The sequence below is a fragment of the Pleurodeles waltl genome, chromosome 9 (assembly GCF_031143425.1).
Source record: "Pleurodeles waltl isolate 20211129_DDA chromosome 9, aPleWal1.hap1.20221129, whole genome shotgun sequence".
NCBI classification, from domain to species: domain Eukaryota; kingdom Metazoa; phylum Chordata; class Amphibia; order Caudata; family Salamandridae; genus Pleurodeles; species Pleurodeles waltl.
Window position 1 is genome coordinate 984,446,283 of NC_090448.1, and position 24,937 is coordinate 984,471,219.

General features: G+C 44.4%; 1 protein-coding gene across 1 annotated transcript in view; it reads right to left on the minus strand.

Moving 5' to 3' along the window:
* EIF2B2 (eukaryotic translation initiation factor 2B subunit beta) overlaps window positions 1-24,937 on the minus strand; it is a 73,609-nt gene that overhangs the window by 40,099 nt on the left and 8,573 nt on the right. Inside the window, exon 2 of the mRNA XM_069208473.1 lies at window positions 6,753-6,873. Coding sequence (XP_069064574.1) covers window positions 6,753-6,873 — 121 coding nt within the window. The remainder of the gene's footprint in view (window positions 1-6,752; window positions 6,874-24,937) is intronic.

Genomic DNA, 24,937 nt, shown 5'->3' on the forward strand with positions numbered 1-24,937 from the left:
GTGGATTGGGACTTAAAGGACTAAAATCAAAGAGTAAAATCTTTCATCAAGACAAACCTGGCTAGTGTATCCAATCAGCGCTCTATCGTGGTCAAAGTCCAATTGCGCCTAGGACCTGTTCCATTTCGACCATTTACTACCATTGGCACATTGTGCTTTTTGGCGCATTTCTACTTGAAACTTCAAAAATGTATTTCTCAGATTCCCCTTAGAAGATCTTTGTCATTCTGCTGTCATTACGTTTATTTATTACATTTTACTCTAATTTTCAAATTCATATTAGGATTTTTATTGTTTTGCACTTTGCCTTTATTAATGTTTTAGTACTGCATAAATACTTTATAAATTGCCTCCAAGCTAAGCCTGTATGAGCATAGCTTCCAGGGGGTTAATCTCCAGTTTATTTAGTGACTTTAGTGGTTCACCCCACAAAGGACTGTGCTTATTATTTGAGGTGGGTATTTACTTCCCTCAACTAACAACCCAATTTTTTAAACTGCTGTATGGTACTGATCAGGCCTCTACACAACCAAAATAAATGCAAGTTGGGCATGTCCATGAGCTTGCTTAGCACTGATCTACCAAGGCTAACAAAAAATTGGAAACAAAAATACAAATCAGTCTAATAGAAGCATGGTATGTGAATGTTGGACATACTCAAGGCTGCCACAATCAAGAATTGACAAGCTCTAGGCTCTTTCTTGAAAATAACTTTACATCATTTTCCAGAAGGGAAAGGTTCAGACAGTCCCTCTACTTATAGCACAGATAGCATTCAAACCAGGAAATCATCTCTTTTGTTTTATCAGTGTACCGGCTATATTCCTTTGGCTAAAGAAACATTACAAAATTGGAATGTTTTCAGAACTCTGCAAAGAAGAAATTGTTTCAGAATTTACACTCATCTGCTAATAACATATATAGGCCCTCATTATGACTGGCGGTCTGACCACCATATTATGACTGCTGACGGCTCTCCGGCATAAATTGGGCAGAGAGCCACCAGCAGCCATACTGGCGGTTGGCGGTGCAGTGGAGGTTGCTCCGCTGGCACCACCATGTCAACACAACACCACCACGCCTTTTATGACTTAGTAGTAGGCATGGCGGTGTTGTGTTGGTGGGGTGCTGGCGGCAGAGCAAGCGCCATCGACCCCGTTCCCTCCCAGATCACCACCAGGTAGAGTGATCGACCGAGGGGGAAGGAGGAGGGGGCGGTGTGTTGAGTATTGTGTGCGTGAAAGTTGGGGGGGGAGCAGGGGGGGGTATTTGTGTGATTGGAGGAGGGTGGAGGGTGCTGTGTGTTTGTATGCAAATGTAGGTGTGCGTGTGTGAATGCGTGTTTGCGTTGGTGGGGTGTCGAGGCCATGTGTGCATGTATGTATGCCTGCATGGATTTACGGGGAGGGTGGTTGTAATGGGGGAATCGGAGGGCCGGGGTTGTCACTGCTTTTGGGGGGGGGGGAGGCTTCAGATGGGGTCAGGGGGTGGGGGTCCTACATGGAGGGGGTGTTGGGGAGTGCTGCAGTGGCGATAGGAATGAGCATTCCTGTCACCAGTATCGTTACCGCCAGGGATTCCGTGGCAGGGCTGCGGCCACGGAATCCCTGGCGGTAAGGATGCACAAAATACCACGGGCGGTGTTAGGTGGACCGATGGGTCGAATGTGGTCAACCTTTGGCCAGGCGGTCCTACCCCCCTGGCTGTACAGGTGGTGAACTGGCTGCAATACAGCCAGTTCACTTCCACTGGCATAATTTGGCAGTCCTGCACCGCCATGCTGTTGGCAGTCTGGACGCCACTGCTGGTGTGGCGGAGGAGGGCTGTCAGAGTCATAATGACCCCCATAGGGTGTATAACCCAGGAAGTAATGCAACAAAGGCCACTACTGTGAGGCTTCAAAAATCAGAGACACTAATTTCTCCACCCCAAATGTAGTACTAGCTAGCTTATAAAGACACATTACTATGACAGACATTAGGGGCAGAACCATGGGCACTCTTCATGCCTTCTGCAAGTATTAATCACTGAAAGCATCTTAGGTAAAAAATAAATGCAGCTTTTGTTCAGGAAGATATTCACAATGTATTTCCTTGAGGTCTGTCTGGCATATGCTGTCTGCCCTCCCAAAGTTATATGTGCAAAATCATTTAGGGGTATGCCCAAATACACCCAATACGACTCGGCATGGGACTTATTCTGCAAGTATAAAAATGTGTACTGGGAAAGAATTATATACAACAGTTCACCACAGTGAAACCCCCTACTTAATCACTGGGTGGACCAAACAGTGTGGCACACATTTTTTATTCTACATTACTCATATCATGGGTAGTGATCTCGTTTGCTCACAGACCCTGGGCTTATTAAAAATTAGACATGACAAATAGACACAAAACTCAGGACTGACAGGTATATTAACCAAGTAACTTCTAACACAATAGGTACTGTTTTTCACCCACTTTCCTTATTAAATAATCTGTGGCTGTAATCCTTATTTCTAGAACAGTCGGAGGTAGTCACATTGTAAAGCAGTCGTGCCTCCATATGTGTCCATAAAATGAATTATGAGATTGATAAACTGTCAACACATTTCAGCCCCTATCCCTTCTGGGCATCCTCAGGACTTAAGGAAAGGTGGAGCGACCTCTACTCTATTATTGGAGTAGGTGCAATAATTACTTTTGTAGCAAAACTCTCACCTCCTGACACGATATGTGTGACAAATTGCCTGTTATACCGCTCTCTCTTTAGTAACTGTGAGGCGTCCTCTCACTGCCAGACATAGTTTCTGCAACCGCTAGGAGCCTGTAGGAAGCTGGCTCTTAATATGATATATCAATATGAGATATATCATGCAAAAAGTCTAGGGGGTTCCCCGTACCATTGGACAGGGACTTGCTCTAGCAATCCCAAGGTGCTCTTTTAGGGGGATAGTGTTGTCGAGAAGCCTTAGACTTATCAGAGAGGAGTGTTGGACATCTGCAAATACACACCTGGCAATAAATGAGGCACACAACTCAATAAGGAGGACAACACCAATTTACAAAAATTACAAATATCTTTATATATATTTAGGCACCAGAATCAGTACAATCAGGTAAGTACTTTTTGCAAGAAAACTCTTTACAGTTTTGAGAATTCAACAGTGCAATATTTGGAAGCTGCAATGTTAACCTATGGCGGAAAAACAAATATGGCAAACAGGTACACTACAGCGACTTGCTGGACCAATCTCCTGGACTTAAGGTAATATTGGGCAAGAATCAGGACGACACCAACAGGTCACACCCTGGCGACACTGGGGTGGCCGGGTGCAGAGGTGGAGTATGGTGTTGGGTGCCCAATGTTAGTTAATGGGGATCGGCCCAGTTGAAAAGAGGCTGCAGGTCTGGACAGGGAGTCCAGTCAGGAAGAACCATCAGGTGGGTTCAAATCTTGAGATGCTTGAGTATCTGAGCAGACCTTAGGGGTCTTATTCCCCATGGGCTGGGGCGACAGGTGCAGAGAAGTCTTGAGGCATCGGGTTTTGTCCACCAGGAGCACCTGCGGTTGAGAGGGCCCAGAAGCAGAGGCTGCAGGTGGTGTTGGGGAGTCTAGAGTGGGCAAGTTAAAGGTGAGATCTATATCTGGAGGGCTGGGGACCAAGTAGGCACTGTTGGCCCACTTCAACTCGGGCTAGGCGGCACGGATGCAGTGGTGCTTTCCGGTGTCGGTTTTTTTGCGTAACAGAGTCCTCTCAGGTCTCTGCAAGATATGGAAGCAGCTCTGCTGCTCCACAGCCATTCCTGGGTCTTTATTGAAGGCAGGCAGTCCTCCTAGGCTTTTGAAGGCACAGCAACTTGCAAGAAGAGTTGATATTTGCACAAACCGGTGGGAACAGCAGAGAGGCTGGCATGGCTGGGGTCAAGCCAGGTGCTTCATCCTCAGGTTTTTTTTCTCTGCCCTGGAGTGTCCTCCTTTTTCGTAGGTCAGCAGGAATCTGATTTCCTAGTGCCAGAGGCTCCTCTACATACTGAATTTAGCGTTGTTTTGGGGAGCGTAGGGTAGTAGCCAATGAGCTATTTAACCCTGGGTCACTACACCCCCTATAGGGCCACTTCCTCTGGGAATTGGGCATAACCCTGTCCCTGATTTCCTAATTCTGCCAACACCAAGATGGCAGATTTCTAAATGCTGTGTCCACATCAGGCAGGTGTGGCTGACCTGAGGGGTGGACAAACCTCTCTGAAGACAAATTTTCCACTTGTCTGGGTGCCAGAAGGGTCATGGGGCGTTAGCATTTCTCCTTTGAATGAAGCCAGATCTGCATACCAAGAGCGATGGGCTTCTTTGAAGCTCCTTGCCTTGGAATACAGATTCATCCAGTTGGGTGGGGTGTGTAAAACCCTCTCCCAGGACAGGCTTTGTTTCTGACCACTCAAGATTAAAGGCTCTCACCCATGGGGGTCAGAAGTATGTCTGGTAGTGGCAGGTTAGTTAGAACTAGTCAGCCAGCACACGGGTAAATGGTAGGTTTTTCAAGGGGCACCTCTAAGGTGCCCTCTGGCTGCATGAATTAATAAATCCATCACTGGCATCAGTGAGGGTTTATTAATATGAGATGTTTGATAACAAATATCCCTTTTTTCAGTGAAGCCATGATGTAGCTGGGGAACTAGTACTGACCAGTGTACTGACCAGTGTCCAACACATGCCCTTAAAATGGCTTCCCTGCCCACTCACTATGTCTAAGAATCGACAAAGACTCCCATGGAATATAATGCACCTTGCCTTAGGGCTGGAAGACTTGCTGTAGGGGTGACTTACTTATATTGCATGCAGTGTTAGGACAGGCTGTGTGCAGTGTTGTGTTTTTACTTTTAGCTGCACCACGACATGCAGCCTGCAATGGCAGTCTGCATGTGCTAGGTTAGGGGTCCCTAATGGAGGCACAATATGTGCAGTAGCCCTTGGAGACCCTCTTGGTTACCCATGCCTTAGGTACCAATGGTACCATTTACTAGAGATTAAAAGGGGGGGGGGGCAATAGTATTACCAATTGGAGAACAATTGTACAGGTTTGGAGAAAGAGATCTGTCCCCAGGGACCTGGATTGCAAGGAACCCAGTGCACTTTCAGTCAAAAATTGCATCTTGTACCAGGCAAAAAGTGGGGGTGACCATGTCAAAAAGGGGCACATTCTTACATGGCTGAAACGCGTTAACAGTTTGTGTTTGTTGGAGTCATTCAAGTCGCAATCTCATAATTCATTTTATGGACACATATGTAAATGATTGGAGGCACGACTGCCTTACAATGCAGGGGTGTGGAATTTAAAAATATATCTACCTGTCCATGGGACATGTTCCTTCATAAGTCTACTTGTTCTGTAAAAATAAATCTACTTGTCCTTTTGGTGCCATGTAGAGCTTAGGCCAATACTATAGTAGGCTTGAATAGTAACAATTTCCTTATTTTGCCACTTTTCCGCAGATCTACATACTAGGGCTGGAAGCAGCGTTAGCAAAAGTTCCAAGGTTGAAATGCCTTTTGGAAAACCTACTAACCTGCATGTTTTATTGGTCCTCACTAGCTCTTCTCTAAACTTTTCCCATGCTGGGAAAGGTTGGAAATTTACTCCGGACAAGGGCAGAAGTAAACCTTTTTCCAGGGTTGGTGAAAAAAGGTGGTAGGGTGGAAGGTGAACCTGTAAACACTCAACATATTTTCACATGAGCAAATCTAAACATGCATATTCGTTTGTGCTAAAATACAGTTCACAAATATTTTCTAGGAGCACAGTTTCCTGGTCTACTTCTGTAAATTTGTTTAAGTTCATGAAATATGTAAATCTGCACTAATGCAAGTGCATATCCCATGGTTGCGCGCGCATATATATTCTTTTTTTTTTTGTCTCTCTCTTTTTTTTGTTTTTACTGTGAGTGATAGCAATCTTCTCTTTCAAAAGGAGCCTATCAGCATACAAAGTAGTTTTGTTCAGTGCCACAAACTAATGAGGCAATCTGTGCTTTTTAAGAGCAAAATATATTTTTGCATTTTGCCAGTGTTTGTTACAATGGTGTTGGCCAGGCAGCTCCCACAACAAACAAAAGGTAACTACCCATGTTATGAGTGATTATAGAATAAAAAACTGTGCAACACACTGTTTGGTCCAACCAGTGACCGATTAGGTCTCCTGCAGTTTTAGGCAGTGGACTTAGGTTCCCAACCAGTTAAAAAAGAGGAGTCGGACAACGCAAGAATAAGAAAATATTTTTTAACGCAGATTTAACTACTCTTGGTATTTGCGTGTTCCACAACCCCCGCCCTCAGGAAAAATGACATGTGTACAACTTAGTAGAAGCTTGTGGGGCAGCAAGTGACACATGCTTGGGGTCACACTCAGCAAATAGCTTGCCTCACACAGAGGAAGGGCAGATTATAAAAAAATATGACAGTAAAGTGAAAGCATTTGTGAAAGGTTTAGTTGTGAAAGAGGCAAAGCAAGAACTAGGGTTACTGGAATCACCAAGAAAGTTATTCCCATCTTCAACTGGCAAACTGAGGTCATTCCACCTGAACAAAATTATGAGTGACGGAGTCACCTCGTTCCAATGGGATAGAGCCTCATGGAGCAGGGAGGGGGAGGAACTATGAGAGTCAAAGGGAGTGTGCTACCAATCTCCAAAAAAATAGGAACAGTGCCCAAGCGTCCACCCCTTTAGGTTTGATGTCGGAGTGTGACATCAGGACACAGAGGAACATCTAACCTGCCATATTCTTCCCGGATAATTTTCAACACCCTGCGCACCATGTTGCCCACTGTGGTCTCAGACGGCTGTGCTGCTGTCATCCTCCGGCCTTCTTTGTGGATTATATCAATCAGCTCACCTAAAAAATAAGGAAAATTATGTAACGTTAAATTCACTTTGAAAATGCAACATTCACTAAAGGTTAATGTCTCTTTCAATTAAAGTGAATGACATACGCGATGCAAGAACAAATGTGGTACATTTATATATACCCTCGTGAATCTCAGGAGCTTGAACTTATTCCTAATAGAGAGCAGTAAAATATTCCAAGATCTAGGGTGGCCAAAGGAAACAAGCATCTACAATGTCACGGGTCTCACGTTTGCTCGAGTTAGAGCTAGTAGCATTGTAAAACAGTTTCACATAAGCAAGCGGATTCAAAGCACCGTAATGAGCGTGACGGCGACACACAAAACGAAGAAGTTGGCTCCCAGTCAAAGTTATCAGCAAACGTGCAATTATCCATGTAACGGTGGACGATCCCCAAACTGCCCTAACGAAGGAAAAACGTAATGTAGTTACCAACTAAAATAAACGATTTTTTAAGGCAAGCCCACGAATGAGTGATGGGCATGCGGTGGGCGTTGTTGAATGCCAAGAAACATACCAACACATCCGAAACGCAGAGCTTGCACGCTACTATGCGCGACCTAAAAACTACTTGTAGCTCTGGTCAGCTAACGTTTGGTATAACATGTGTATAAATATTTGCTAATATAAGGCATCCTTAAGTGAGGATGCCAGAGAGGTTAGGAGACGCCCTATAGCTGAGCTGTGGATAGAAGTGCTGGTGTACTAGGAACGCCCAAGTAGGGACACAGATTTCGAACAGGGTATCAAAGATGACCATAAGAGGGAATTCAAGGGACGTCTCAGATAGGGAGGCTGGAGCAGAGCCACACAGAGGAAAATGAGTCACTAGATGACCGTGATACTGCGCCACACTCTGTCTGACATGCAGCTACACATCACGGATCACATTAAGCATTGTGTTACCTACCCCACCACCGGATGTGGAGACATTCACTTCTGAAGCACTAAGACACATGTACCATGCTAATGCCTTGAGAGCTGCACCCCTCTATAATGTGTTCCGTACCATTAAAAAAACCAACAAACCTGAGACACACAAGTTACGCCTTCGTTTTTATTAGGTCGAGCGTAAGCTTAGGACCGCATGAATATATCATTTGTTGGTTTCAGTGCCCTTCAAAAATCCTTGCTTGTTAGTGGTCAGTCAAGCCTCTTTGTCCAGTCTTTTTCTCTTTGCGAGCAGGGACTAACTACTGTTTAATTACGCCATGGTTCTTTATCTCTTGGTTTCAGGACTACTTTGTTTTCCGTTTCTTTCTGGTGTCACAGTGTGGATGCTTCAGGCCGAGATGGTAGAATTTTATTGCACCATTCATCCCTCCCACCTCCTCCTCCCAAGCCAGAAAAGACCAGCTGTTGTGCTCTGATCCGAGCTGCTCTATTATTTGAAACATGAGTGCACTGACATCACAAACACAGAAGAGGGATAGTGGAGGGTGCGCTCACTCCCCAAATGCTATTGTAAACCTGCAGACTAATTCCGTGCCCATCTTAAACGTGACATAATTTGACATTACAAAGAGGGGCGATACAAATTCGGTAACGTGAGTACGAGTGTAATAACACACCAAAGAATACCCACAGATAGCAAAACAACAAGATTGATTCTAAAACATTCCTTTAAATAACTTCTGTAACATTTATTATATTTCTGGAGGATTTCAAATTTGCTTGTCTCTGGCAAAAATCTTCCTATTTCTGATGACGCGCGATGCCAATGCATGAAGGCCGGGGTTTCTGGTACGGTTTCATAAGACCTTCCTGATAATTTATCCATGGACTCTTCCTCTGTGGACTCCCGACCTCTGGGCTGCGACATGAGGTTGTTCACCTGTCTATGCTCGCTGCCTTAAAGAGCACTTCTGGGGCAGCATTTCCTCCTTTTTGGTTGTTGACCATTTTTTGCAGGCGTAGGTGAGGCAGTGCTCTAACTACGTGTGGGTGTATTGTACTGGGAGAAAACTAGGCGCTCTGGGTAGCGAGGTGAATATCAACGAAGAATTTCGAATCTGTAGGTGAGGCAGTGTGTGAACGCAAAAAGGTCCAAACCCTGGGCGCTGTGGTGGGACCTGGGAGGAGAAGTGCTCATGATATAGTTTTGGAAAACCCCACCAGAGCAAAGCGAGCCCTAGATAAGTACCTAATGACTGCAGTGGGGGAGAGGCCCTGCAAAGACTGGGTGGGGGCATTCTAGCATGATAATGGCACTAAGCGATGTGGTAACCGGGTGAATTAATCCAGCCAGGGTTCACTATTGCAGTACTTTGACAGTTAATTATCAATGGGTGCTAATTCAGTGCTATCTATTGAAGTATGCGAAGGGCGAAATCCTGCTGTTAAATCGATATAGAAGGCTGCATAAGTGTCATCACTGCAACATGGGATCTTTCGACCACCACATTTACCAGGATGTGTTTATCTGGGATTCAGGGGTTGAACTCTCCATGCAGCTGTCCAAATACATGCGCCTTCTCTGGATTGTTATATGCTTGTTTTATAACACACAAGGAGCCCCACCACCAATCCTGGCTTTGAGAGTAGGCAGGGGTCACCAGTGCTGCTCGCACACAACTTTTCAATTCTTTGATTGCAGCCCTCAAGCGGGGGGAAAAAGGGCCTAGTTCACACCAGAGCACCCCCTTCCCTTCTTCTAGCTGTGTGCCTCCACCATCCCATTCTCCATGGACCGGCGCCCCATCCTTGCTGACTTCTGAACCGGCGCCTCCACGGTGTGCTTTCTGTTTGTGTCTCAATTTGGACCCCCAAGCCCATCTGGACGTGACATATCCCATTCCGGATTCCTATCTAAGTGGGGTCAGAGAGCTGTGGAGGGGTCCCCAAGGATGAAGCCAGCATTTTCGATCTCTGTGGTGTGCAGTCAGTGTGTCCTGCAGGTAGTAGGTGGCTGGCATGGCCTCGGCGCCCTGACCTGGCACACGGGCTGCTCTAGGAACTAAGTGTGTGCACATATTCAGTTGTTTATGTAGTGTCTTTCTGACAAGATCCACTTATAACGGAGAAGAAAGTTTGGGTGCTGGAGAAAATTGTGCTCTGCTGACGACTACAGAGTGTAGCAATCTAGGGAAACCAGGTTTAGAACTCAAGCCTCCCAGGTCTACAGTCACTACAACACACACACTTTACCTAAAAGGCTGACACATATACAGTGTGTGTTTCCTAACCCTGTTTGTAGGGTTGTGCAGTTTGTGTCGATCTTTGTCTTCTGATGCAGGATAGGTTTTCACATTTTTAAGCTTGGAAAAATGCCCCTCCTAACACGCTGCAGAAGGCAGCTCGGTGGATTTGTGTGCCTATATGAAGTGTATTGTCTTCCATCCTGTGACTTCTATAGTGCGAATCACTTCCTGCCTCTTGTCTATCTTTGCATCTGTCTCTGCATAACTGTCACTTTCTGACTCTTATCTGCTTAGCTTTGCCTCTGTCACAGTCTTGCTGTCTCCGCTTGGCTGTCTCTTTTGATGCTTTTTGATATTTGGGCTCTGCCTGGGTGTCTTTGCCTGTGTGAGTGTCTTTGCCTGTGTCGGTCTCTGCATGTCTGTCACTCCCCCTCCTCTCTACGTCTTGATCATGGATCACTAGACTCAGAGGTGGCGCAGCCTCACGTCTCTGCCTACCGGGCCTTGAATGGTGCTCCTGATGGCAGCAGAGATATTGGCTCTGTATTTGCTGCTCTGACATTAACAGCAATCTGTGCTCTCCTCCATAACTTAAGTGCATCTCCCCTAATTCCTCCCAGCCTGGGCGCTGCTCCCCAGCGACCTCGTCCCACTTTCATCCCTCTCTTTCCCCTTCAGTCTCTTTCCACTGTCTTCCTTCCTCTGTCCTCCAATGGTTCTTTCTCCTCCAGCAGATTATCCTTAACTCTGTTTCCCCCTCCCCTTCATCTCTTCTATCTCCTTATCTAAGCCTCCCATACCCTCTTCCTTCCCACCTCCCCATCCCTTATTTTTCTTCCACCATACATCTCTTCCCCGCACGCTCTCCTTCCAACTGATGTTCCTCCCTTCTCCCCGCCTCACTCCTTCTCATTTGTCTCTTTTCAGTCTCTCTAACACCTCACGCCATGTCTCCTATTCCTCTCACCGAGCCTCTCTCACTTCTTCCACTCCTAGCCCATCTCATACCCATTTTCCCTCACCACCCCTTGTCTCTTGTGCCAATGCAACCCCCTCACAATCCTTCTTCACCGTTTTCTCCTTCCTCTTCCTTTCTTTCCCATTCTCCCCATCGTTTCTGCCATTTGTTTTCATGTATGGCCACAGCGGTGCTCTTGTTAGCTGACCAGAATTACATTACGGTGACAAACTATTTTCATAGTCTACGTGGACTGTGCCATAGTTATAAGACCAGAATACAATTTTTCCAATGTCAACATTAACACATGCACAACTACTGACATCTAAAGCCCAACTTCACTGCTCAGTCAGCACCATTTAAATGATGTATGCAATTTTTTCCTGGCTTTTTCATAATACTTTAATAGCACAAAGCAGCAGGCATTTACATCTGTTCCATGCCGTGCTGTATATATTTACAAGCAGCGCGATGAGAAACAGTGGAACTGGAATAACTATTTATGGATCTGCAAATAGGTATGTGTATGCTTATAATTTCTTAACGTATATCTTTCCTTTACTAACTCTTCAAAAAAGCCCCCATTTTATTATATCGTTTGGTTCTATTTTACATGTGGTTTATTAGTTTACAAAACTGTACGGGAAAAATGCCTTTTTTTTTTTAACCAATGATAAATCCTCCTTTAAAATGTTTGTGGAAAATGTATCACAATGTTATATCAACATTTGATGGGTGAGCCCATCCTGAGGGCTTTGGAGCGCATTATTTTGGTCACCAGTTACTTCATTTAAGGGCACAATTCTTTGTAACAAAAACATATCAGCATCATATGGTTTCTAGGCTGTTTTAAATGTTGTTTATAATCTAGAAAGATAGCTCTTTTTAAACCCTTTGGTGCCAGGTCTTTTTTTGGCTATTTGGGGCAGTTCGCGCTCAGGCCCTCCTAACTTTTTGTCCACATAAGTTACCCATGCCAAATTTGCATCCTTTTTTCCTCCAACATCCTAGGGATTCTAGAGGTACCCAGAGTTTGTGGGTTCCCCTGGAGGAGACCAAGAAATTAGTCAAAATACAGGAACAAAATCGTTTGGTTTTTTTTGTTGTTTTTTAAATGGGGAAAAAAGGGCTGCAGAAGAAGGTTTGTGGGTTTTTTTCCCCTGAAAATGGCATCAACAAAGAGTTTGCGGTGCTAAAATCACCATCTTCCTAGCTTTCAGGAACAGGCAGTATTGAATCAGAAAATCACATTTTTCAACACAATATTGGCATTTTACTGGGACATACCCCATTTTTACTATTTTTTGTGCTTTTAGCCTCCGTCCAGTTAGTGACAGAAATGGGTGGGAAACCAATGCTGGATCCCCAAAAGCTAAACATTTCTGAAAAGTAGACAAAATTCGGAATTCAGCAAAGGGTCATTTGTGGAGATCCTACAAGGTTTTCCTACAGAAAATAACAGATGAAATAAAAAAAAATATTGAAATTGAGGTTAAAAAAACAACAAAAAAGCAATTTTTCTCCACGTTTTACTCTAACTTTTTTCTGCGATGTTGGATTTTCAAAAGTAATATACCGTTACGTCTGCTTGACTCTTCTGGTTGTGGGGATATATAGAGCTTGTAGGTTCATCAAGAACCCTAGGTACCCAGATCCAATAAAGGAGCTGCACCTTGCAATGGGTTTTCATTGTATACAGCAATTCATTTGCTGAAATATAAAGAGTGAAAAATAGGTATAAAAGAAACCTTTGTATTTCCATAATGGGCACTCGATGAGGTGTTGAGAATCAGTGGTTATTTGCACATCTCAGAATTCCAGGGTGCCCATACTAGCATGTGAATTACAGGGCATTCTCAAATAGACATCTTTTTTTTTTTTTACACACGGTCTTACATTTGGAAGGAAAGAAAAGTAGAGAAAGACAAGGGACAGTAACACTTGTTCTGCTATTCTGTGCTCCCCCAAGTCTCCCAATAAAAAATGGTACCTCACTTCTGTGGGTAGGCCTAATGCCTGCGACAGGAAACGCAACATGGACACGTCACATTTTTAAATTGAAATCTGACATGTCTTTTGGAAAGTGCCTAGCTGTAGATTTTGGCCTCTAGCTCAGCCGGCACCTAGGGAAACCTACCAAACCTGTGCATTTTTTTAAAATAGACACCAAGGGGAATCCAGGATGGGGTGACTTGTTGGGCTCTGCGCTAGCATTTTTTGTCCTGGGCTCAGCAGCCATATAGGAAAACGTACCAAACCCAAACATTTCTGAAAACTAGACACCCCACCAGGGAGTTGTGACTTCCGTGGATACCCCAGTGTTTTCTTACCCAGAATCTCAGCATACCTCAAAATCAACTTTGTCGCACATTTCTGTGTGGGATCACTGCACCAGCACATATTTCCTACCACCCAATGTTCCCCTCAGTCTCCTGGAAAAAATGATACCTCACTTGTGTAGGTGGACCATGTGCCTGTGACAGGGAAGAGCCAAAAACAGGTCTAAAATGAGGGGGAACCAAAGTGGATCCAAAAGGGCAGTTTGGAAAAAATTGTTTTTAGGCTGATAAGTGGGGCAGAATTTATCGGTATAGATGCGACAATTCTGGGTGGTAGGAATGTGTGAAACACACCACCCTGGAATCACCCAGATGTTTAGGTTTCAGATGTGTATAGGTCTCTTAGATTTTTCTACATGGCAGCGTCCCAAAGTCCAAAAAGTGCAGCCCTCACCATTCCAAGTGGGACACTTTTGAGAGTTAGACAAGCTCTCATGGCCCAGCTGTAAAACCAAAAGCCAAAATAATCAAATGTCCTCTTGCTTGCTGTGGGATAAGATGTTTTAGTGTACAGGGGTAGAGGTGAAAGACTGTTACCCCTTTCAGTTGGAGTGGGGGCATAACCATGCCCATACTGGTTGGTAGCCACCACCCCACTATTTTTATTTTTATTTAATTCCCTGGCATCTAGTAGACTTTCTGCCCCCGGGGAGTGGATTGGGGGTAACTGCCCCATCTGCCCACCGGAAGGCAGAATAACTTTGCCCCCATTTATTTGGGGTGGGGGTATGGCCATACCCCACATCCCCCTTTTAAAAAATAAAAAAAAAAAGAATATCTTCACTTGTCTCTGGTGGGCTTTCTGCCCCCCTTGGGGGCAGATGGGCCTTACAAAAATAGGCCAATCTGCCCCCAAGTAGGGCAGACATGGCCAACAGTAATGGGCCCCCATAGGGAGCGACCCTTGCCCAAAGAGCTGCCCCCCTAAACAAAAACACACACCAATCCCTGGTGCCCAAGTGGTTTCTGCCCCCATCGGCCTAAAGGAAATAGGCTGATCTGGAATAATATAAATTTGCCCCTCAGGGGAGCGACCCTTGCCTAAGGTGTCGCTCACCTTGTGTGAACTGATGTTTAAAACAAAAACAAATCCCTGGTGTCTAGTGGTTTCTGTCCCCCTTAGGGGCAGATCGGCCTAATTAAAATAGGCCGATCTGCCCACAAGGGGGGCAGGAATGGACTAATACTAAATTGCCCCCCAGGGGAGCGATCCTTGCTCAAGGGGTTACTCCGCTTCATTCATAATGTGAAGAAAAAAAAAATGGAAAAAAAAAAAACTCTGGCATCTAGTGGCTTCTGCCTCCCACCCACCCCTCAAAACCTCCTTGGGAGCAGATCGGCCTAATTAAAAAGGCCTAGTGATATTTTGGGGAGCAGCCCTTGCCAAAGGGGCCACTCCGCTGATACATAAATAGTTAACAAACATCCCTGATGTCTAGTGGGCATTTCTGCTGCCCGATCGTGAAATGCTCAAAGAGACATGACAGGAAAGGAAGATCTTTCCTTTCATGTCCCTGTGCCGCCCCTAGGATCGGAAGAGAAATGCAAAGCGTTTCTCTCCGATCGCGCAGGAAGCTGAGCTTCCAGCGCAGTGGGGGCGGACTCTGACAAGGTCAGCGCGTGATTGCGCACTGACATCGTCAGACGCCACTGCAGGGGTCGGGCAGGGATGAAAGGGGGAGGTGATGCCCCTTCCATCCCTGCCCATGGGAGGGCGGTGCGAGGCCCTCTGGGGAGCGCTAGTGCTTCCCCCGATGGCCTATATGAGGAGGTTACGTCCCTGGCACCCGAGTGCCACGGCAGAGGACGTAACCACCTTGTCCTCGGCACCCTAGGGGTTAAAACGTATACTACTGTAATCACTTACACCCTTGTTGTGAAATTTGATTTAGCTGTGCAATCACACTTGTCACATTACACAATATAGTTAGGAGGGCTTTTTACAGAAGAAATTGTTTCACACTGAACTGCATTTTACTCGACCATTGATCGTGGGTGAAGTCAATCCAAGGCATGGTAGGTTTAAGCTGGAGTAGCATTGTATGCTCCTCATATGGTACTGTAGCAGAATTATCAGACCTGGACACATTGGGCTTATGGCTTGGGGCAGTCTTTCCATCCCTCAGTCCATTAAATTACAAAACACAGAATTACACTACATAAAATAAATGCAAATTTGCAACATGCCACATAATTCCACACCTTATCATACAGCGCCACACCATACCACATAATCCCACACACCGCACAATGCCACACAGTTCTGCACCACACATTACACTCCACATACTACCACTCAATGCCACATAATTACATTCCACATAATTACACTTTTATCAAATCAACTTAAAAACACCCCACATAAATGCATTCTGTGCCACATACCAGCAATCCACATAAATGCACTACACACCATTACAATAAGCATAATCACACACGCCATACAGTTCCACAACACACAATTCAACTCCACACATTTCAGAAACACACCACCTAATTCAAGCCCAAACTACATATTTCAACAGCACAACACAATTTCACAACACAGCACATACCTCCAATACATATCACAAAGATTAACATCATGCCACAAAATGTAACAGCACACCACATAATTCAACTCCACGACACCATTACACATAATTAAGTCCATAACACACAATCTCACTCTACTAATTCCACAACTGTTAGTACCATGTAATTACGGTCTACATAATTCCACAGCACAACATGCCTCATTTTTCCACTACACATCCCCACCACACTACACAATCCCACACAATTCCTGTGCTGTATCTGCTGTGTGTGATGGAAGTTTGCATTGCTGTATCTGCTGTGTGTGATGGAAGTTTGCATTGCTGCATGTGCTGTATCTGCTGTGTGCGATGGAAGTTTGCATTGCTACATGTGCTGTATCTGCTGTGTGGGAGGGAAATGTACATTTTACATCCTCTGTGAGGGAGCATGGACTGCTGCCTGTGTGTGGGGGTGTTTGTGTGTGTGTGTGGGGGTGTTTGTGTGTGTGTGTGGGGGTGTTTGTGTGTGTGTGTGGGGGTGTTTGTGTGTGTGTGTGTGGGGGTGTTTGTGTGTGTGTGTGGGGGTGTTTGTGTGTGTGTGTGGGGGTGTTTGTGGTGGTGGTGGGTGTGTGTGTGTGTGTGTGTGTGTGTAGCATGCACTGCTGCCTGTACTGTATCTGCTGAGTGTGAGGGAAGCTTGCATGGTACATTCTCTGTGAGGGAAGCTTGCACTGTACCTTCTCTGTGAGGGACGCTTACATTGTACCTTCTCTGTGAGGGACGCTCACACTGTACTTTCTGTGAGAGGGACGCTCACACTGTACTTTCTGTGAGAGGGACGCTCACACTGTACTTTCTGTGAGAGGGACGCTCACACTGTACCTTCCGTGAGAGGGACGCTCACACTGTACCTTCCGTGAGAGGGACGCTCACACTGTACCTTCCGTGAGAGGGACGCTCACACTGTACCTTCCGTGAGAGGGACGCTCACACTGTACCTTCCGTGAGAGGGACGCTCACACTGTACCTTCTGTGAGAGGGACGCTCACACTGTACCTTCTGTGAGAGGGACGCTCACACTGTACTTTCTGTGAGAGGGACGCTCACACTGTACTTTCTGTGAGAGGGACGCTCAAACTGTACTTTCTGTGAGAGGGACGCTCACACTGTATCTTCTGTGAGAGGGACGCTCACACTGTACCTTCTGTGAGAGGGACGCTCACACTGTACCTTCTGTGAGAGGGAAGCTTGCATTGTGCCCTATCTGTGAGGGAAGCTTGTTTATTGAGTACTGGGTTGCTTTTGAAAAGTTTAGAATAAACAGTTTTCCAACTTCCTACACATTTGATACCATTCCTAGATTTAGAAATGACCAACTTTTAAAAATGTGGAAGCAGAAGCTCCCTTTTTATGCATCTATGGCCTGCTCTCCCCTTCATCCTCTTGCTCACACACCCTTCATTCACCACTTCATGCACAAACTACCTATCCCTCTCTATCTTCTTTTCTCTATATTCTGTTCTCTCACCCCCTATCTATTCATCATTCCACTACACACCACACAATTCCACAACTAACAATTCCAATTTAACCCATATAATTCCACTCCACACCACATACACCTACTACACTCCGAACCAAAACACACAGGTAAAAGACATTGTCATTTACAACGTCAATAGCTCTAATTCTTGCAAATGTGAGACCTACTGCATTGCAAATGCTAGTTTTTGTCTTTTGGTGCGTTAGTTCAGATTTACGGCTCACACTGCTGTAGGTATTGAGGTTATTTTCTTTGTTCTTACATTTCTCCTGGTTTTCCCCCATCTCTATCACTGATTTGGAGTAATTTGTGAAATCCAAACCAAGAAAACTTTCATATAGAGTCTGAGATCTGGTAAAGAATAGTCTAGCGAACACATAGTGAAGACATTGCACGAGTACATTGTCGAAAGTGTAAGGTAAGGGGAGATTTATGAAAAGAGGGAAAGTACACTGCATGAGCTCCTGGCTGCTTGTACATTGATTGCTACTGACACAGCTCTAATGTGTAACCCCACACAATCACTAGCTTACTGAGCTGTCCTGCGCCATTGTGTAATTGTTTATGTAATCACTAAATACTAATAAAGATATATATTAAAAAAAAAAAAAAGGCATTCTTAATTAGTATCACTTGAACTTATCGGCCAAAACAATTGGGGGGTTTTATGAACAGCTTAAGGGGATATCACCATAGACAATGAGATATAAAGCATTTTTCAAAAGATGGGCAGCACGTGGTAATGAGCAATTGGGTTAAACATTTGCAGTTGACTTGTCAAATAAGGGTAAACATTTTAAAGTAGGACACGTAACATTTGCCATATACTGAAAGTTGAGATCTCCATAAGTTTTCTTAAAAAGGTTCTAACATTGCTGTTATTAGAGAGCACGGTTGAATATCAGTCCAAGTAATAAGTGTTTTCTCATTCTTGGTTATAAGACCAGCTCTAACATTATTATGTATTTGCACTATACACGCTTTTCAGGAGTTTTGCCACACTACTGTCCCTTTGCTTCTATGCCTTTTGTTTCCTCGCCACCTTCAAGAAGGGGTACATTTGTTATTGTATTCAGTGTTTATGGATATTAAAGAAGATACCAGGATGAAGAATGAAAGCTCACCCATCCATAATAGCAGTTATGTATTGTGAGTATTGTCATTAAATGTAGAAACAACCACAGCTCTTCCCTTGGAGAGCTGCAGAAATGGAAGCAGATGTAAATGGTAAGTCGTCCATCCTCACTAGACTAACAAAATTAACTGAGGGGCTTACTTTCATCCTGTTGAATGCCACGATTATGGTTGTCCTTTGTTAGCCCGAAAGTTATACTAAGTTACAATAAGGGTCCCAATGTTCTGTTTTTACAGGTCAATACAAAGAGGAAACAGTGTGTTTTCGGTCTATATTTATTTTTTAAAGTGGAAAAATACTGAAAATTCAGCTTCTTGTGAGTCTACATGCTGTCTTTTGTGAATTTCAGGACAAGAACTGAACAGACAGCAGGGAGAGTTAAAAAACAGGTTGAAATTTTCTTAAATACAGGCATATGCTAACATATGTTTATAGTATAATGCTTATATTTACCTGTGGGTGTAAAGATTTGCTATATTTGGCTACTTAACCCCTTGGCGCCAAGGACGTAATGGTTACATCCGTGGCTGTGGTGCTGAGGTGCCACAGATGTAACCATTACGTCCTACTACTGGCCCTCGGGGAAGTGCTAACACTCCCCCCCACCCCCCCGAGGGCCGCACCCCCTCCCCCCCATGGCAGGGCTGGAAGGGAAATCACTTCCCCTTCCACCCCTGACCCCCCCAGTGATGTCTGATGAAGTCAGCTTGCGATCGTGCGCTGACCTCAGAGGCTGCAATTTCTCTTCTGATCATGTGATGAGGGCCGGAGAGGCTTCAAATGGAAGAAAAGGAATGTCCTTCCCTTTGAAGTCTCCCAGAGCATTTCAGCAGCTGGATCATGAAGCGATAATTTTAGTGTAGTGAAATTGGCATAAGGGGAGCGACCCCTTGGGCAAGGGTCCCTCCTCTGGGGGGCAAATAATTTCAAGGCCTTTTCTGTCCCCCAGGGGCAGATCAGCCTACTGTTATTAGGCAGATCTGCCCCCTGGGGGGCAAAAACCTCTAGGCGCCAGAGATAATATTTTTTAGTTTTTGTTTTTTTAGAGGTGGGGAGCGACCCCTTAGGCAAAAGTCCTCTAGGGGGCAAATTATATTTAGGCCATTTTTGCCCCCCTTGGGAGCAGATCGGCCTATTTTTATTAGGCCAATTTACCCCCAAAGGGGGAAGAAACCACTAGACACCAGGGAGTTTTTTTTTTTTAAGGTCAATTTCACTCAAGGGGAGCAACCCCTTAGGCAAGGGTCGCTCCCCTAGGGGGCAAATTATATTTAGGCCATTTTTGTCCCCCTTGGGGACAGATCGGCCTATTTTTATTAGGCCAACACTGGACACCAGGGATTTTTATTTTTTTTGCGTCAATTTCACGCAAGGGGAGCAACCTCTCGGGAAAGGGTCGTTCCCCTGGGGGGCAAATCTATTTTAGGCCATTTCTGCCCCTCTTGAGGGCAGATTGGCCTATTTTTATTAGGTTGATCTGCCCCCAAGGGGGGGAAGAAACTACTAGGCACCAGGGATTTTTTTTGCCCCAATTTCACGCAAGGGGCGCTCCCTTGGGGTGTCAAATTTATTTTAGGCCATTTCTGCTTCCCTTTGGGGCAGATCGGCCTATTTCTATTAGGCCGATCTGCTCCTGGGAGGGGGGGCAGAAACCACTTAGACACCAGGGATTGGTGTGTGTGTGTTTTGTTTGGGGGGTGGGGGTGGCCCCTTGGGCAAGGGTCGCTCTCCATTGGGGCACATTACTGTGGGCCATGTCTGCCCCTCTTCCCCCCTTGGGGGCAGATAGGTCTATTTTTGGAAGGCCAATCTGCCCCCAAGGGAGACAGAAAGCCCACCAGAGACCAGGGAAGATTTTCTTTCAAAATAGGAGGGTGGGTGTATGGCCATACCTCCCCACCCCAAATAAATGGGGCCAAAGTTGTTCTGCCCACCAGTGGGCAGATGGGGCAATTACCCCGATCACCACCCCTAGGGGGGCAGAATGTCTACTAGATGCCAGGGAATAAAAAAAATTAAAAAAACACAAAACAATAGTGTGGTGGTGTCTACCAACCAGTATGGGCATGGTTATGCCCCCACCCCAGCTGAAGGTGGTAACAGTCTTTCAGCTCTCCCCGCTACACACAAAAACATCTTATCCAATGGCAAGCAAGAGGACATTTGATTATTTTGGGTTTTTGTTTTACATTTGAGCCATGGGAGCTTGGCTAACTCTCAAAATCGTCCCATTTGGAATGGTGAGGGATACACTTTTTGGACTTTGGGACGCTGCCATGTAGAAAAATCCACAAGACCTAGACATATCTGAAAACTAAACATCAGAGTGAGTCGAGGGTGGTGTGCTTTACATGCAACCCGCACCATTTTCTTACCCACAATGCCCTGCAAACCTCCAACTTTGCTGGAAATCACATATTTTTTTCCACATTTTTGTGATGGAACCTTCCGGAATCTGCAGGAATCCTCAAAATTCCTACCACACAGCATTGTCTCATCTATACCGATAAAAATTCTGCTCCACTTGTCAGCCTAAAAATGTTTTTTCTCAAACTGCCCTTTTGGACCCGCTTTGGTTCCCCCTCAATTTAGACATGTTTTTGGCGCTTCCCCGTCACAGGCACTTGGCCCACCTACACAAGTGAGGTATCATTTTTACCGGGAGACTGCGGGGATGTTGGGTGGTAGGAAATTTGTCCCGGTGTGGTGATCCCACACAGAAATGTGGGAAAACTGAGATTTTTTAAATAAATTTGAGGTTTGCTGAGGATTCTGGGTAAGAAAACATTAGGGGATCCACGCAAGTCACACGTCCCTAAATTCTCTTGGCTGTCTAGTTTTCAGAAATGTTTGAGTTTGGTAGGTTTCCCTATATGGCTGCTGGGCCCAGGAACAAAAACGCAGGTCCCTTCCCCGCAAAAGCAGGTAGTTTAGTATTTGATCATTTTGGTTTGTCCACATAGTGTTTAGGGGCATTTCCTTTTGAGGGCACTAGGCCTACCCACACAAGTGAGGCACCATTTTTATTGGGAGACTGGGGGAAACGCTGTGTGGAAGGAAATTTGTGGCTCCACACACATTCCAGAACTTTCTGTCACCAAAATGTGAGGAAAAGGTGGGTTTTTTTGGCCAAATTTTGAGGTTTGCAAAGGATTCTGGGTAACAGAACCTGGTGAGAGCCCCACAAGTCACCCCATCCTGGATTCCCCTGGGTGTCTAGTTTTTAAAAAAATGCACAGGTTTGGTAGGTTTCCCTAGGTACCAGCTGAGCTACAGGCCAAAATCTACAGCTAGGCACTATGCAAAAAACACATCAGATTTCAATGTAAAAATGTGGTGTGCCAAAGTTGTGTTTCCTGTTGTGAGTATTAGGCCTACCCACACAAGTGAGGTACCATTTGTATCGGGAGACTTGGGGGAAACAAAGAATAGCAAAACAAGTGTTATTGCCCCTTGTCTTTCTCTACAATTTTTCCTTCTAAATGTAAGACAGTGTGTAAAGAAAGACGTCTATTTGAGAAATGCCCTGTAATTCACTTGCTAGTTTGGGCACTCCGGAATTCAGAGATGTGCAAATAACCACTGCTTCTCAACACTTTATCTTGTGCCCAATTTGTAAATACAAAGGTTTTCTTGACACCTATTTTTCACTCTTTATATTTCAGCAAATGAATTTCTGTATATCCGGTATAAATGAAATCCCATCGGAAGGTGCAGCTCATTTATTGGCTCTGGGTACCTCGGGCTCTTGATGAACCCAAAAGCCCTATATATCCCCGCAACCAGTAGAGTCCAGCAGACGTGACGGTATATTACTTTTGAAAATCTGACATCGCAGAAAAAAGTTCGAGTAAAACGTTGAGATTTTTTTTTTTTTGCCTCAATCTCAATATTTTTTTTATTTCATCTGTTATTTTCTGTAGGAAAACCTTGTAGGATCTCCACAAATTACCCCTTGCTGAATTCAGCATTTTCTCTACTTTTCAGAAATGTTTAGCTTTCTGGGATTCAGCATTGGTTTCACACCCATTTCTGTCACTAACTGGAAGGACGCTGAAAGCACAAAAAATAGTAAAAATGGGATATGTCCCAGTAAAATGCCAAAATTGTGATGAAAATGGGGTTTTCTGATTCAAGTCTGCCTGTTTCTGAAAGCTAGTGATTTTAGCACTGCAAACCAATTGTTGATGCCATTTTCAGGGGAAAAACAAAATCACAAGCCTTCTTCTGCACCCATTTCTTCCCCTATTTTTTTTTTTTTTTTAAACGAAATTTTCGCTGTATTTTGGCTAATTCCTTAGTCTCCTTCAGGGAGCCCCACAAAGTCTGGGTACCTATAGAATCCATAGGATGTTGGGGAAAAAAAGGACGCAAGTTTGGCATGGGTAGCTTATGTGGACAAAAAGTTATGAGGGCCTAAGCGCGAACTGCTCCAAATAGCCAAAAAAAAGTCCTAGCACCTGAGGGGGGAAAAGGCCTGGCAGCGAAGGGGTTAATCTGCTAAAACGCAACAGGCATCAAAGTATGAGTGTGTGTTTATCAGTTAAATAAATGTGAAAACATACCATTTTATGACTCTATTTATTTCAAAGAGCACACAATGCATTTGTATAAATAACAATAAGAAAGCAAAAAAAATATGGATAAATACAGAGTGAAACGTTTAAAAAAAAAAAAAAAAATACTAGAGAATCGGGAGCTCTGGTTATAATGTAGCTTTTTCAGGAATTCAGGCTGTATGCCTATGAAAAACAATATTTCCATTTTCCTCATTCAAAAAGGGAGAAACTGAGTAAAGGATTGGCAGCAAAGCTGTTTTATAGCCATTTTTAATTTTCGAATGGGTTTTTTTCTAAGTGTATTTTACTGATACATAAATACTAAAGGATAAACACTGGGAAGCCAATTAAGCCTTTACATAGACGCTGTTATTTGGTTTACTAAAGAGATTCGCTCGCTCTCTGTTTTCATGATATTCTGCACCTGGACAGGTGAATTAAGCGTTTACTAATATTGAAGAAGCTGTTCCAATTGAGAACTAAGCATTTTTGATGCAGGCACTGCTGTGCCCACCCACACATGCCAGCACTGTGTGCAGACATTTTTCGATAAACGCCATCTCCTCTTGGTTAAAGAAGACAGTAGTCCCTAAAAATATACATATACTGACTACTTACATTATGGCCACTGGACATTTGCAGTGACTGTCTCTGCTGCGTTTACTGACAAGGGAGTCAACTCATTTGTTCCCAATGAAGGACACGCAGTGTGAGGTTCTTCAGTTCATAATCCTGAAGTATTTTTCTGTGGCGGCAGTGTGTATACAGCAATTAATCATGAACCACTGCATCACTTCCTTCTTGAGGGCCACGAGCTGGACTGTTTATGGAATTATCAACTTGATAATCTCTCAAGCTTTCTCTCCACATTGCCCTGCACTAATGATGATCCTGTATCTGTAGGGGATCGAAACAATAACCCATTCCTTACAAGCTTACAAATGAAATAATGTATTGTATTTGTTTTGGCTGTATGGACAAGCACTGTGTGTTATGCACTGAAACGAGTTGGAAGTCTCAGTGTATATCACATCAGCAGCAAACACCTTTCGTCCCTTCTATCTGATGAGAGTATGATTGATAAAGTTATGACAATTTTTTTTTATTGCATTTGACAGAGTATATTAAGTAATAATGTATACATATTTTTAGGGATCATGGTAGTCTTTAACAATTATGTACCCCACACTGCTTCCGAATCCCTGGTTTTCCTCGTCTTTCTTATAGCTCCTGTTTTTGGCCAGTTTGAAGGGGATACCCGTTCCTTAAATTACCCTGGTTGAACAACAAATGTATACGCTTCTCTGAAGGATGATTACTTGCACCAAGGACAACTATTAAAGATGCGTCTTGGGCACCTGTTTTTGTGCAGTATTTCAAAGGAAACTTCTTCAGAAACTGAAAACGATGGGAGGAAATGACTGTGGCCCCTAATCAAATCGACAAGATTTGATGACTCAAAATATGACCAACACTTGAAGACAAACCCAACATCAATATACGGACACATCCACAACTATCTGCATGATGAAGGGTAAACTGCTTCTGGGAAAATGTGCTTAACGTGTGGCATAAAGAATATTTTTCATATTATCTCCAACCCAACCCAGGAGAGCACAAATACAAGGACCTCACTCCTGGAAACACATTCACCCTTGTTAGCCTCAAAGGCAGGATGGCACTAATTGCAAATACAGATTTCAAGCGGCAAAGTCACATGAACATGAAAGTAACTGATCTGTTTCTCCAGCCACTGAGCATCAAGTCGCTAGGTTTTCTGTACACAAAATAAAAATGCAATGGCCAAGAGACCTCATGCTGTAAATCTGTATCACTGATTATACCATTCACTGCTATATCAAC